This window comes from Ochotona princeps, chromosome 1, assembly GCF_030435755.1.
Source record: "Ochotona princeps isolate mOchPri1 chromosome 1, mOchPri1.hap1, whole genome shotgun sequence".
Taxonomy (NCBI): Eukaryota; Metazoa; Chordata; class Mammalia; order Lagomorpha; family Ochotonidae; genus Ochotona; species Ochotona princeps.
This window is the reverse complement of record NC_080832.1, coordinates 168,575,582-168,590,288: the sequence shown is the minus strand read 5'-3', so window position 1 is coordinate 168,590,288 and position 14,707 is coordinate 168,575,582. Positions and strand designations below refer to the sequence as shown.

The 14,707-nt window shown below is 38.9% G+C and overlaps 1 protein-coding gene across 1 annotated transcript in view; it reads left to right on the top strand.

Moving 5' to 3' along the window:
• LOC131481503 (phosphatase and actin regulator 1-like) overlaps nt 1–11,701 on the top strand; it is a 39,325-nt gene extending 27,624 nt beyond the window's left edge. The window contains exon 3 of the mRNA XM_058670499.1: nt 11,607–11,701. Coding sequence (XP_058526482.1) covers nt 11,607–11,701 — 95 coding nt within the window. The remainder of the gene's footprint in view (nt 1–11,606) is intronic.
• Nucleotides 11,702–14,707: the final 3,006 nt, after the last annotated feature.

Genomic DNA, 14,707 nt, shown 5'->3' with positions numbered 1-14,707 from the left:
GAGAGCACTTGCTATCATTTCAGATATAACTCCTCAACCTGAGTGAAGGGTACATTCCTTCACCTATTGTCAAGTCTTACCAAGATACGTGTACCTTCCACCATGAGGATTCCAATCTTCAGATTCAGCCTAAGCTAAGAGAGTAGAGCAGCGAAATTTAGGGAACCACAACTTTTTTAAAAGAACCTCTTTCATAGGTTCTTAAACTTCTTTTCAGTATTTACTCATTGCAAACATTGAGAAATGATTGAGAAATGATTCCTGTTAATGCTAAAGAAACATAAGTCAGTATTTTGTGAAGTTACCCAGATAATCAGATCTCCTTCTAAAATACTCCAAGAGGGCTTTTTCCCCCTGAAACTCTCAATCAGTGTGTTAAAGGGACATCCTGCAATGAATTACGTGTTCACACTGTTAGTATCAATTGTTTCTAATTGTGTTCTCATTTAATAATGAAAAATCCCAAATATTTAGCTTAGAAGAACTCACCCTGCCTTATGAAGTCATTGTGATTCTCTGCATTGAAGTGAATATAATGAGGAGTTGTAGCTCATCTGCCAGGTACTTCTCTGTGGTCTAGTGTGTTCTAGTTATCTTCATACGCATAATACCTGAGAGCGCATCCGATACTTAGAAAGGATAGAAACTGGTTCTCCATGATGTCATGGTAAAAGAAGAAGTAAATTAAGCATGTCCTGTATTTTGTAAAGGGCGTCAAAAGAAAGTCTGATTATCTTTGTGGTTTGTCATCCGTAAAACCGATATTGTGCACTATTGAAATGAATGCGTGCCTTTATATCCATAATAAAGTTGAATTTCTGCTGACATTTCAAAGTTGCTTTATAAAGAAAGAATATAATGAATGTCACGGTCAACCTCAGTGTACTTATTATCTTTGGAGAGTTGAAAGCTGTTTTAGCGCTTGGCATTACTCAAGCATAGCTGTTTCCAGGTTCTATTGATCAGTTCCACACCTTCAGGCCCACCAGATAATGGCTGTCAGAATTGGCTAGCTCTGGGTACTACTAAGAATAAAAGGGTCAAACACAGGGAATTATAAACAGAGCCTCAGGAGGCCAATTTCACACATTTTTGGAGGAGGAAAACTTTCAACCCTTAACTAAATCCTGAAAGCCTAAGAAAGTGAGAAGTGGCAACTTGCTATGTGTTAGTATCACTGAGCAATGAGAACCATTCTTGGATAAATGGTGAACGCTGTCATGTTTGAAATTGCCTTACTAACTTAAAGGTCTGGGTAAGCAGCCTGCTCTACTTTTTCACTGAAGAATATCGGGATGACGCTCACAATATTTTTTGTTAAGGCTTTCAGATGGAAGCAGATGCTATGTTGTCTGCTTCAATCTGGTGAGCCCAAACTATCATGTTAAGTGTTTCTTGCCATGCTCAGTAGCCATAATTATGATCAGATAGCAAATCAATGGCCTCTGTTATGAGTTTCTTCCTTGTTTTGTACCATTGATTAAGCTGGCTAACCTGATCCTCTCATGTACTCAGGTTGTACTAATGGAGATCACCCCAGATACAACGAACAACATAAACAAGCTACAGGAAAGTAATTAATAGAATGAATAAACATTTACCTTGACTGCTTATCATGTTGTTGTTCCAAAAGCAATTTATAAATTTAGGAGACAGCACGAACACAAATCGGTGTTGAATAATCAGATTGCCTTAGGATCATTGGGGCATTATTAGTTTTTCCTGACATCTGAGGATTAGCTATTGTCTTATAGATAAATGGTAAACTGGTTTGTATGTCTGCACATATCCACAAAATTTGATTCCATAGCAATCCATAGAGATGTGTTTTATATGAAAAGAAGAGTCAGAAGAATTCAGCTCTCATGTAGCTCTTTTCCAAGAACATGGGAAGATCATTTCACCTTTTGGGGCTTGATTCGCTTAGCTCTAAGTTGAGGAACTTAGATTTAAAATCCCTGAAGACCTCTCCAACCTAAAAACAACTGGGACTTCTAACTATATTGTTGCATGGATACACAGGAGAGAACTTCAAAACAGTTTGCGAAAAACTGGAATTAAACTCTAAGTTCATTTTGATACCGAAAAAATCCTGAAATCCATGCACAGGTTCTTTTCAAAATATGCATTTTCTGTGAAGTTTTGGAGAAGTCCCTCATACTATACCATTGATTTTGTATATAGTCTTATTTGTGACTTAACATGTAGAAATGTGTCATTATAATAAGAAACATTTGATCACAGCACAGTCATGGAAATATATTGGATTGAAAGAACAAATGTATACTATTGCCTATGGTACTGATTAAAGTAGTTTTAACTTCAGTATTTTCAGTATCAAAATCTTTAGCCAGTTGGTCTCTATAAATATTTATGTTATGCTTGAGTAAGGTACTGGAGAACCGTTAGCCACAAGTGTTCAGTGAGGAAACTGATGTTAATCCAGTTCACCATTGACATTTAAAACCTCTTTACCCTGTTCTCTGTTGTCATTACAATTGGATGAGCATGTGAGGTCTTTATTTTCCTTTAATCTTTTGGACCCCAGGAAAGATAAACATGTATTCAGTCGGATAAGTGGGAGGATTCAACAAAGCTGTAACATATTCGTTTGAATTCACACAGAAAAATCCTCACCTCTAGGCACTGAGTTGGCCATGAACTGGCCATGCACTACAAAGAACATTTTTCTTCATGAGCATATAATTTAAAAGGAGCAAATAAGCTGCTTGGAATAAATGCAACACATTAACCTCAACAAATTTGCATACATATGTTTTAATATGAGAGCAAAAAAAAAGTTACATATGGAGTTACTCTTTGATAGACGTACCCCTAGTTCATGATAATTATTTAGTGTGTAAGAAAAAGAATTCAAACCCAATTAGGAGGTAATTTGTTGAACTTTTTTTTTCATGTAATGAGATGGAAGCAGAAATACCTAGCAAAAATGGGTGATGGAGTGTTTCCTTTTTGCATGGTGCAAGAGAAAACACAGTGTTTTTGTATTGTGTTTTATCTTTTTCCCCCCTGAAGTAAATGTGGTTTCTGGAGGAAAGGTGAACCATATTGCCATCTTAATTTCTTTAATTTATGTATTTTTTAATCTAATGAAGAATAGTAAAACAAAAGAAAAACACTGATTTTCGTGGCCTTACTGAACGATGATAGATTGTGTGATGTTCCATGCAGGTTACCGAGGGACGACAGGAATTATGTCCAACATGAGCAGTTATTGCATATTTATGAATGTAACTGTTGTGGAAAGACCTGTAGGTTTCCTGTTTATCTAGCCACATTGTGTACTCTCACCCTATAATTCAGCATCAGAAGCTTTGATAGGAACCATTTGGACTGTCATGCTAGATACAAGGATTCAACATATATCTTGATTATGGAGCTATGCTCAGCTTTATCAATACGCTGCTTTGCTGTTTATCCATATAGAAAACTCATTGTGACTCATAACAAGGTAATTCAGTACTAAATAATGATTTAATCAAAGGTGCAGAAAGAATTTTATTCTTGAGTTTCTCCCTTATTCTCCTCAGTCACTTTTTTTTTGGGGGGGGGGGGAAAGGGTGAGAAGAAATAGTATAACATTCTTGCCATGAGTATTTAACTATGTAGCAGATCTTTTTTGTTGACACTTGGGATGTATTAGTGATCAAAACAGATAGCATCTGCTTCACAAATTTTAACTTTTAACACAGTTGAAATATCCACTAACTGGAATGCTTAGGCTGGACATGTCTAAAATTTTGGATTTTTTTTTTTGGCATTATAGAATGTTTACCTAGACTTGATTGGTTGAATATCCTAATATGATAATCAGAAATCTAAAATGTACAAAAATCTAAAACTTCTTGAGCACCAATATGATACTGAAAGGGTTGAATGACACATTATGTAATGATAAAATCACTTTTTCAAGAAAAAGCAGTGTGTTGTACCTATGAGGTGAATATGCCAAAAGGTTAAAATTGTTTAATCCTAAATATATTTTCGAAATGCAGAAAGGCAGTTTTGGAGTTTAGGGCATCTCAGATTTTAAATTTTGAGATTAGAGATGCTCCAAGTGGCCAATATGACTAAAGGGAGCTGAGAGGGTGAGGTACTAGGAGCAGCAGAAGGAGTAGGTGGAAGAACTGGGGAAGGAGGAATTTGAATGAAGCTCTTTAGTGCAGATGAAAGAATGAGCAGTGTCAATATGGAGTGGGAAACAGATTGAGACAAGGATAAAAACTCTGAAGCATGAGTTTTCCTGGTGTGCCAAGGAGGTCAGTGTATTTGGAAGGAAGGGAAGGGTGGGGGTGGAGCTGAGGGCCAAGGATCAGATCCTGTAAGGCCAGAAAGGTCCCTGCAAAACCTGGACTTGAGTTTTGATTCAAGCAGAGTGTTAACCACTGGACCAATCTTTTTGTTTTTAATTTCACGTATTTTATTATTATACCTCAAATGCCAAAAATGATAAAAGCAACATACAAAGTAAAATTATAAAGCAGCTTAACACATAAATAAAGATAGAAAGATTCTTGATAAGATGTTGTGAAGTCTTGCCTGGCAAAACTTAAAATGATAATACATCAAGACAATATATTTTATATACCTTAAATGGAAGGTTAGTTCATCTTCTAATACCTATCTAATCAACAAAAATACTATCATAACAAATTGGCAAACAAAAACCATGACCATCATCATCAAAGCAAGGGCCTTTCATACAATTTGAATGCATCCTTTTTAAAAAAGAAAATACTCCTATTAACGGGACATAATATGATTATTAACATAATAATTATGTTATCATATGATTATTAACATTAATAATCATACATAATATGATTATTAATGGGACCAATCTTAAAGGAAACACTGGGACTGTTATGTTAAGAGCGAACTGTCATGGGGCAAAGAAGCAGGAAAGGTGGTTTGGAAGTCATTACAGCACCCTGGAGAACGGTGGCAGTTCATGGTGGCGGTCCAGCAGTGACCATGGGAAGCACTCATACTCGTGTGATGTGAAGGTCTTGTCAAGAGGTCTTCAAGGTGGAGTGAAGGAGGGTCAGGAGAGGAGCAGAGCCTGGAGTGCTTCAAAGGCTTGGCTTGAGCAACTGGCAAGATTTGGGAGAGCTCTTCTAGGGACTAAGGGAGTGATCCGCTGTCCAAATGACAATGGGTCAAGTGTGACGTGTTTACTGGACATCAGGAAGAGATAACAGAGAAGAGTCTAGATAAGTCTCAGCTTAAACATGAAGTTCTGTCTAGAGATAAATATTTATATTGTCACTATATAGAGCATGTTTATTAACGTTTATTGGGTCAAGGGTTTTATAAGTACTTGCTGCCTTATTTCTCACCATGATCATTTGATTGGCCTTATTATCGTTCATTTTATCCACAGGGAAATTAAGTCACAGAGAAGTTAAATGACTTAACAAAGACAATACAGTTTAGAAATGGAAGAATTGGAATTGAGATAAGGTTTTATATAACTTCAAACATATATTCCCAATGAGCATAATTTACTATAAGAGAGCTGCCTTGCATTGCCGGTTCTACTGTGAAGTCATATTTGAATTTGAATATAGCTAAATAAAAGAAAGAGATAGCATCAGGAATGTATACTCAGTATTTAAAATATTTTTCTTGCCTGGGACTCACTGTAAGAATTGTACTTTATAGCACTTCCCAGGATGCATGCATGTATTTATAAGTGTAGTTAAACCTTTCTCCAAATACCCATTTATGAAATGTGAACACCCTCTGGTGTTTTCTACATTGTCCTATCCCATCCTTCCCCACTCCATTTCATTCCAAAACATTTTAATTACAAAATGCTAAATACAACCCACCTAATGATTTTACAACCCATCATTTGAAAACCACTGTTTAATTGATGGTTTTCTAGGGATTGTGTCTGAACTCAGAAAGTTATTCCAAGGAAATCCCACCAGTCACTTCCAGAAGGCTATACAGGTGGTGAATAAGTCCATTCTTCTGCCTGGACCTGAGTCAAGGTGAAATAGAAAGAGTTCAGAAACTCAGGAACAACTTTGCCCTTGGGCACAGGGGGCACAATGCCACACTCTGAGATTTTTGGAGGGCTTTTAATTTTTGAAGGAAAAGAAATGAATGTAATCTAGTGTTTTATATTTGTCTTTGTACCATCATGATCATAAAATGTAGTTTTTAGTACTTTTTTTTCTTTTTGTGGTGACCGAATCCCATGAAGGCCAAAGTGTCTTGAACACAGGGATGTCGCAGCAAGGTCTACAAAGATGGAAAGGGGCAGGAAGAAAGGCCCATCTCTCCCAAGGTGGTGGCAATGAGGCTGTGCGTGGCAGCCAGTCTTCCTGGGTGTGATGCCCCATCTGTCAGATTCAGTGTAACCCTTGCCAAGACATTTTACCTTTTCTTGCCTCTGCATTCCACCCATGAAATGGAATTAATGATGGCGTGATATCCTTAGAGGTTTGTTCTGAGTAGCGAAATCTTTGTGAATGTGAGACCCTGATTGCCTGTTCATTGTGTTTGTTAGCACAAAGCAGGCAACGGGGTCTCTTGGGTGTCTTCATTTTGTTCTTCCAAGATGCTACCAAAAAGATTTGTTTTTAGTGAACGCATCTTACTCCTAGCAGCAGATTAAGAGAGGTACACATTGAGAAATATTCACATAAGGAGTACTTTTTCCTAGGGGTAACTTACACTTCTTTTCAAGCTGACATGCTAAGATTGCAGAATGAACACCAAGCACCCCAAATGGGAACAGAAGTCATGGAACTTTGCATTAGGAAATACAGAAAAAGTCAGGGAACTTTGCATTAGGAAATACAGAAAAAGTGAGCCAACACGACACCATGGGTCAATCTGAGAGACTAGCCTTCCAGATCGGCTGACCTGCCAAAAAATAGTCTCTTAACATCAAGAGGAACATCTTTTTTAAATGCACACGAATGGATGGGAGTAGTGATTTCCTGTTTCAAAAGCCAAGTCTTCTACCCAGGAGCTGAGTGTTCTCTCTGCAGCTCTGGAACCTGTAACGTGCGAATAACACTCTTCGCCTCATTCTCATCATTGCTTTGAGAGCCACACACGAAGACGCTTTGTCAAAAGTAAAACAGATGTAGTCTGGGTTACTGGAAGCTCTGGCTGTCTAGCTGTGGCACAGATAAAGCACAGGAATCAAAGTGTGAACTAGACACTGAATTAACACAAAGTGTTCATTTGCCAGAGTTAAAAACTCAGTAGAGCTTAACAGTCGAGAAAGACTGAACCCAGCAAATCCTAATAGGTCAGTGTAGGTCATGTTCATACCTCCAACTATCAACTCTCCTCAACGTAGGAAAAGCATTCTCCTTGTAACATTACTGCTTCCCAGTGGGAGACATGGTGTTTGCATAAGTATTTCTCAGTTCTTGATACAGCCCAAGCCTCTCTTCAACCTGTGATATGAAAGCAGTCCCCAGGCAGGTAACTATTGTTTTGATGCTGAAGCAAACTGTACTCCACACTAGAAGTATATGGGGCTTTATTCTACTATGGCCCAAGACAGTGAGCTGTATAACCAGTCGGCACCCTGCTTTCATCATCTCTCTCCTTTTCTTTCATGATGTCTCTCTCTTTTTTTCAACCCCTCATCCTTTTCCCTCAAGTAAATGCCCTAATCATTTTCTTTGACCTTACAAAACACAACCAAGAGTGTTGAGGCGAGATCTTCTGTTCTGAGAGGAAGACAATGGAGTGCTTCGTGTGGGTTTGCAAATGCCTCAGTCTGCTCATTGCCTCCTGCTCAAGCCAGTGTGACACGGTTAGCACAGCTGTCTAGCCAGCTGCCCTGCGTGCACTGCGGACCTCGCACAGGCAGCTGTGTCACAACATCCTAGCTCTTGTTGACCGTGATGCCGGCTCTGATCAAGGAAAACAAAACTCCTTCAGTAAGAAAAGGGGCTTCTGCAAACCAATATGACTTGAGACTCAGCTGCCTTTCAGGTCAGGAAACTTAATTCTGGGGACAATTTCTCATTGCAGTGATTCAATTTTAAACGGGACAGTCGGAGATATAATTCCAAGTGACTGAGCTTGAACTGATTTATTTATTTAGTCTTTGGATTTTATAGGTTGAATGTCCCCTTTAACTCTGGATTTTATTCATTTAAACAGTAGCACTTTTCATCCTATTGTCTGGAGCTGGAATTATGATGGATAATGAAGAGCAACCAAATTTTGGTTACTCCTTGGCTCCATATTATGAATAATTGATAATTCAATGTGATTTGTGTGTGTGTGCTTTTCTGTGGTGGACATAAAAAGGCATTTAGTAGGTTTTAAGCATATCAGCTACTTGATACATTATTACAGTTACGCAAAACTTTGCAAGTCTTTTTCAACTTGTGTAATGCCAAAGGTGGTTTCCTTTTATCTTCTCTGATAAAAAGGTCAGTTTAAAGATGCAGAAATAAACCAATAGTGTGATATTTGAGATGTCAGCCGAAGATAGGGCCCACATTCCCCTCGGTCCTCACCACAGAAATCCTCCTCATGCTGGGAAGCACCCACACATCCATTCTACAAACCACGTAAATGATGTGTGGTCAAGAAATAGCCTTTGCTCCATGCTAAGAATATCTGTTTTTCTAGAAAGACAAGGTTGGCTCCTATTATTCTTGCCTGCCAAAGCCTGAGTCAAACCATGTCACCAACGAAAAGCAACCCAGTAAACGGACTGTGTGTTAAGTCTAAAATCAGCTGGCACTGCCCATAAAAACAACACCAGGTTGAGCCAAAGTAAGCATAAATCAGCCTTAAGTTCACCTCATTGTCCTCTGGGTTACAGCTCATATAATATGATCTGTATGAACAATTTCTGTTGCAAAGGCACCTCGTAAAGAAATATATCATCTTCAGGGTCCTTTCATAAACCCAATTATAAGAACAATTCAGCAGAGTTATAACTACTAGGGTCTGCATTCTATAACCTCCTTGGTTCCACTTATTAAAGACAATGAAGCAGAAATATCGAGGGAAGGGAACAGCGATTGAGTGTTTTCAACACAGTAAAAACCGACCTAATTATTCAGTAGGCCTAGCTTGAAGCCTGTCTTCTTGGTATTTTGTCAGTTTCATTAATGATAGGTGATGTGTTGCAGGTAAAATTATAAGCAAGTCCTTCGTGTGCAAATTGAACATATTGTTAATATCTCAATGATTAATGCATCATATTATACCTGAATCATTAAAATATTAATTAATTACATAAATTCAATCATCAAAGTACTTTGCTAACCAAGATGTCTGGGAATGAGTGGCAGAGTAGCAACAATAGCAATTAATAAAATGCATGGTTAATAATTAGTAAAAAAAATACATTGCTGCAGGGAAAGAAGCCTGATTATGAACGATACAATGCCTTTTAACTTTACACCAAAACTCGGATCAGAGGCAATTCCTACTAACTCTGTTATCCCACAGAGCATTGAAATGTTGATTCTGCTTTTGAGGAACAAACAACCACACATGTTATAATGAAAAGACACTGAAGGGGACAATGTAGACGAATATATGTCAATGTTCAAATGAAAGTAGTTAAGACCTACCGCTGAGAGCTGAAGGTGTTGACGAAGGAGCGTGTGTGTCTTGTAGTACATCCACTTCAATACCTAGTGCATTTGCTGCAATGGAGCCACGCTGGAGTGGGTTAAAGCAAGGATAATTTCCTTGCCAGTGTCTGCTTCTGCAAGGGTTTTGCTTGCTGTCAATCTGTGGGAGACTCAAGTGCAATCCAATAACCACAATGGATAAGAAGCACGTTTTAGTGTCATTTCTAAATTATAGATGATTTCATTTCTTGTTGGCTCGTTCTTTGGTGGTTTAGGGAACAACAATAGTGTTGGTTATGTAGGTTCATCAAAACATCATTTTCTCCCTAAATTCTTAGTATCTGTTAATGTGCTGGTAAGGTTCAAAGATTTTTCCCTTGAGTGGGAGAGAATGGTTCTAAGACTTAGGCTTCCATAACTTCACTCATTATATGCCTAGAGCAGCCTGGTATTCTGATAAAGTGCCTTACTGTGGTGAGGAGCTGCAGAATGGGCAGCCAGGGGTAGATGAAAACAGTAGGGCGACAGTAACAGGTGGAACTTTTGTCTGCCTGAAGATAAGCAACCTGGCGTCCCACTGATCTCAATACACCATCACACATGGGAGAAAAACATTAGTGGATGCTTGGTTTGCAGGGCAGTTGCTCTTGCCAGGGAAAGCTGAAATGGTGATATATATTCAATATAGAAGATAAACTTGGGTTTGTATGACAGAACTCAGTTTAAATTCTGACTCTTTGGGACGTTTTTGGTTCTTTCTACACTTTAGCTTGCTGACCAAAAAAATGTAACTGCTTCTTCAGAGCAATGGGAACTGCATGTAAACCTGTATATAAAGCTAAGCACCCACCCAGGTAGGTGCTCCGTTAGTACCTTTCAGAGAGCTCAATCAAGAAACAAGCTCAGTTTAGTTTATTGCACAGGATCTTGTTGATTGAATCAAAGCAAAAAATATTTACTCAGCTAGGATCTGTTAGGTAAAAGCTGGACAAACTTTTAGGGGAAAAAAAGACCTGTTATTCTTTAATTATGATTTTATTTCATTAAGTTAAAACCTAGTAAACGTTTACCAAAGTCCGTGATATACTCAATATGGTTTAACTGTTTGATCAACAACCTGCTTGGTAGAAATATCAGCATCCACTAGAAAGATTCCCTTGCAGTAGGAGGAGGCCATGCCTGCTTGATTTAGCTCTGAGTCCTCAGTGGTTAGGAGATGATATGGACTCTAACAGGTGCTCAAAAATGCAAGAAAAGGAATGGGTGAGGGCCATGACTACTTTGCTATATATCCTTATACCAAACTTGTGGGACTTTTTTTTCTTCATTATCTAGTAAAATCTATAGACATTTCCACATGTCCGATCCTATCTCATCCTGGAATTTTTCCTTAAATTCACCCTTTAGCTCAGAAACACAAACGTATCCCCCCAGAGCCAGCTACAAGCCAGCCAGGCCTCTTGGCATTGCCATGTCTGCCACTCCAGTCCCAATAATTTCTAAGGAATGGTCTAGGAAACCGGTGTTCTCTATATAGTTTTATTTTGGTTCCAAAACACATGGAAAGAAAGGATTATATTTAATGTCTCCTGCAAAACCATTAGCTTGTCTACGTTAGCAGGTTTTTTCAGAGAAGAAGAAAGGTTTACAGTATATTTCCTGAAAATAAAAGGGTGTTACTTTCCTAACAATTCAGAAGGAGGAACACTTTTGATTTCACTCATTTTGAAACAGAGCAAGTGCAACACAAACATGCCATGTTTCTCCTCATTGATGTGGAAATTTTTCCCTTTGTTGAGCTGTGCCATAGGTACTGGCATGCTTGTGAGAAAATCGTTGGCACTTTTCATTTGATGTATTTCTGAAAGCTGTATCTAATTCTTATAAAATAAACTGATGGATTTGCAGTCTTGTACTAGGTATTGGAGGGCGTACTTTGTTTCCAAGTGCTTATAGTGTAAATTTGAACTGCACAAAACTTTTCTGTGATTCCATTTTCATGTTCAGGTTGCCTTAAAATTCAACGTAGGAAAATTAAATACTCGAAGAACCAAGTAAAAGAAAGCTTAGAGATGACCTACTCTAATACATCTTGTGAATGAGGAATTTGTAGCCTACAAATTCTGTGGTCCTTCAGAAAACAAGAAAAGACAATGCCCCAGATTCAAGACATTTGAGAGTTGTAGCAGAGCCAACTCATTAAGTTCACAAAAGACAATTGAACACAGCTCTTTGCGACTCCATGATCAGCTTGAAATTAACCGTGAATGAGCATTTACATTTGGGAATCAGCAAACATTGCTACAAATTAGAGTTGATGGTTAAACATTAATAGCACATCAGTGTTCAGTTCCCAGAGTTGAGTTTGATATGTGGTACACCTGCAATAAGCCCTATAGAAGTACACCTAACCCTAAGTAAGTTAGATAGGACTTTGTTGCTGTTTAACAGTACAAGTTAAAGTATCAAAACAGTACATTCAGCATGGTCCTGTTAACCATCTCCATCTTACAGTCTAACTTTCAAAACTTGGGTTTACTTCATGAGAAGTAAGTAATAGGTAACCTTATTATGAATTATTATGAATTTCCCATGGTTTTAGTATGAAAAAAGCAACATCGATAGAATGAAGAGTCGTAAGCAAGGCTAGTAAAACACATACAAGTTCATCTTTAGAATAGAAATAGATGTGTGATAACAGCACACTTTATTTTTCATAGAGAATATTTCATCGCCTCATGTTGTATTTTAGACACAGTGAATGATGAGAGTGGATTCCCTTTCTGGCAATCCATTCAAAAAGGAGATCAAGTTGATAATACTCCGGTGTGATGCAGCATTTTCACATTTCCCACCTGCTGCCACTGTAATACATCAACTCTGCTTAGAATCCAGTTTCAATCAAATAAGTGGTGCATTGGCTGTCGCATCGACATATCAGCCTTGCCAGCTGGAAAGGTGCATTATGAAGCAAGACATCCACAGCTATTTAGAATTTTCCTCACCTCTTTCTCTCCTCGGCACAGTTGCTTCACTATATCAGAACTGTTTCAAAATCACCGGATGTGTTTTTCCAAGAGGGACCTCTATAAATGAGATCTCCATTTCACACGTGCGTTTAAGCAATGGAGAGAAAGCTTTTGTTTGTTTGTTTGCTGAGCAGCTGCTAACTCATAGGCACAAGAGTAAATAAAATGAGGATCTCAGATGAGCACTTAAATAACTGTGGGGATTTGAACAACCTCCTTTATACTCTCTTGTTTCTGTTTGAGATGTGACTCAATGACAAAGGATTAGGTGTGTATACACTAAAGAACCAAATGGGAATTTTGCTTCTAAGCTCAAGGATTGCATAGGTGATTGTATCGGTCCAGTTTTCAAGGTGATTGTATTGGTCCAGTTTTCATGACTTCAGCGAAAATGCTAGGAAGGAGCTTCCTGGGAAAGGGTAGGTTGATTTCAGCTTGCAATGGCAATTACAGACTGGAACCAGGCGGTCCTATAGTCCAGTGCCTGATGGAGACTGATCATGGGGTCAGGGGAGGGGAGAAGGCAGAGAACAAAGACTGCATGATTAGCCAGCGAGCACAGAGAGCAACTAAGCTGAACTTGGACACAAATAATCACCCATATCCTAAGACCCACCCTCCAAGGGCGTGCCCTTATTGATCTCAATAGCTCCAACCAACCCCACCTCTTAGATGCCACAATTAATTAGATCAGGTCTCCACCCGTAATCCAGTAACCATGAACATTAACACATCAGAGTTTAAGCATCTGTATACATTTTGAAAAAAAAAAAAAGTTCTAGTCAACTCACAACAGTAATGAGTGACAACATTTGCTCTTTTGTTGCATTTGCCAGTTGTCCAAGTCATTTTCTGGTGTTCTGACATGCAGAAGAAATCAGAGACCATTGATTGAGAAAATGACTGGAAGACTTAGATTCCAGGGAAAAATAACACGACCAACTTAACAGACACTAATAAACCCTGCTTGTATTACTTTAGCATATCCTAGCAAAATTCATGAATTAAACAGGACTTTTTTTTTTCTTTACTGGTACTAGACCAAACAATTATTGTGTAATGGGCTTGGAGATTTTCTTCTATGTGGAATCTGAAAGCTGGCCCATTGGGACAACTGGGACTGGCCGGGTGGGTGTTAGAATTTCCTGATTTTGGCCAGTTACATGCAAGTAGGTACATTTGTCTTTCTATGGATACAATTGATTAGAATGCTGTCAAGCCCTAAATTTTAGGGAACTAATCTTGGGAGAAACAAGTTTCTTCATCTGACCTCCATGGGGTAACATCTTAGACAGAGAGTCCCATTGGAAACTAACTTCTACCGTTTCAAGATCTGAGGAGGATGAATTCAAATGAAGATGCAAGGACTTTTTTTCAATTTGTCATTTTGAGAAAGGAATGAGGCCTGGGCTTGGTTTGGGTGGGGTTTCTGAGTGAGGCCACACACAAGGGGTGATGTCTTCCCCTGATTTTGAAGCTACAGTCTTCAGTCAGTACAGAGCCTTGGGTTAGCTGATGTACCCCTCTAGATCTTGCTTGCTTGTGGGTAGCCTGGGGAGAAAAATAGCATCTATTTCACTGCCAAGAAGACTCAACAAGGAAGATGTATGAAGTTCATAAAATGGTTTCGGGCACATGGCACACATGGAGGAAATGCCCACTGGCATCATGAAAAGGGTCAGCAGACTCCATCAGCCTGGGATGCTAATGAGCATCATGGACTCAGCACCTGCTGTGAGACGAGCCCCAGACAGACTCGGGTGAACACAGCCAGCTGGCTCTGCAGTGAGATCCCACTACAAGTTGATGTTTTTGCTTTTCTCCCCCTTTCTACACAGATCTGCTTAGAGACTCACAGGAAAGCCTCTTTAGCCCCCTGGGTGGAGATCTGGCTGAAACGGCCTGTACATTGCATAGTTCTAGCTGTGACCGGGCAGATTCAAGTCTCTCTGGCAACTCAGCTCATGGGGGGGAAAGTATTTAACTCAGTAGGCAGGGAGCAGCTGTGATACACCAGCAGTTAGTCACTTAGAACGCTAGCTGCCTGAGATAATTGTGCAATTTGAAATGTCATAAGAT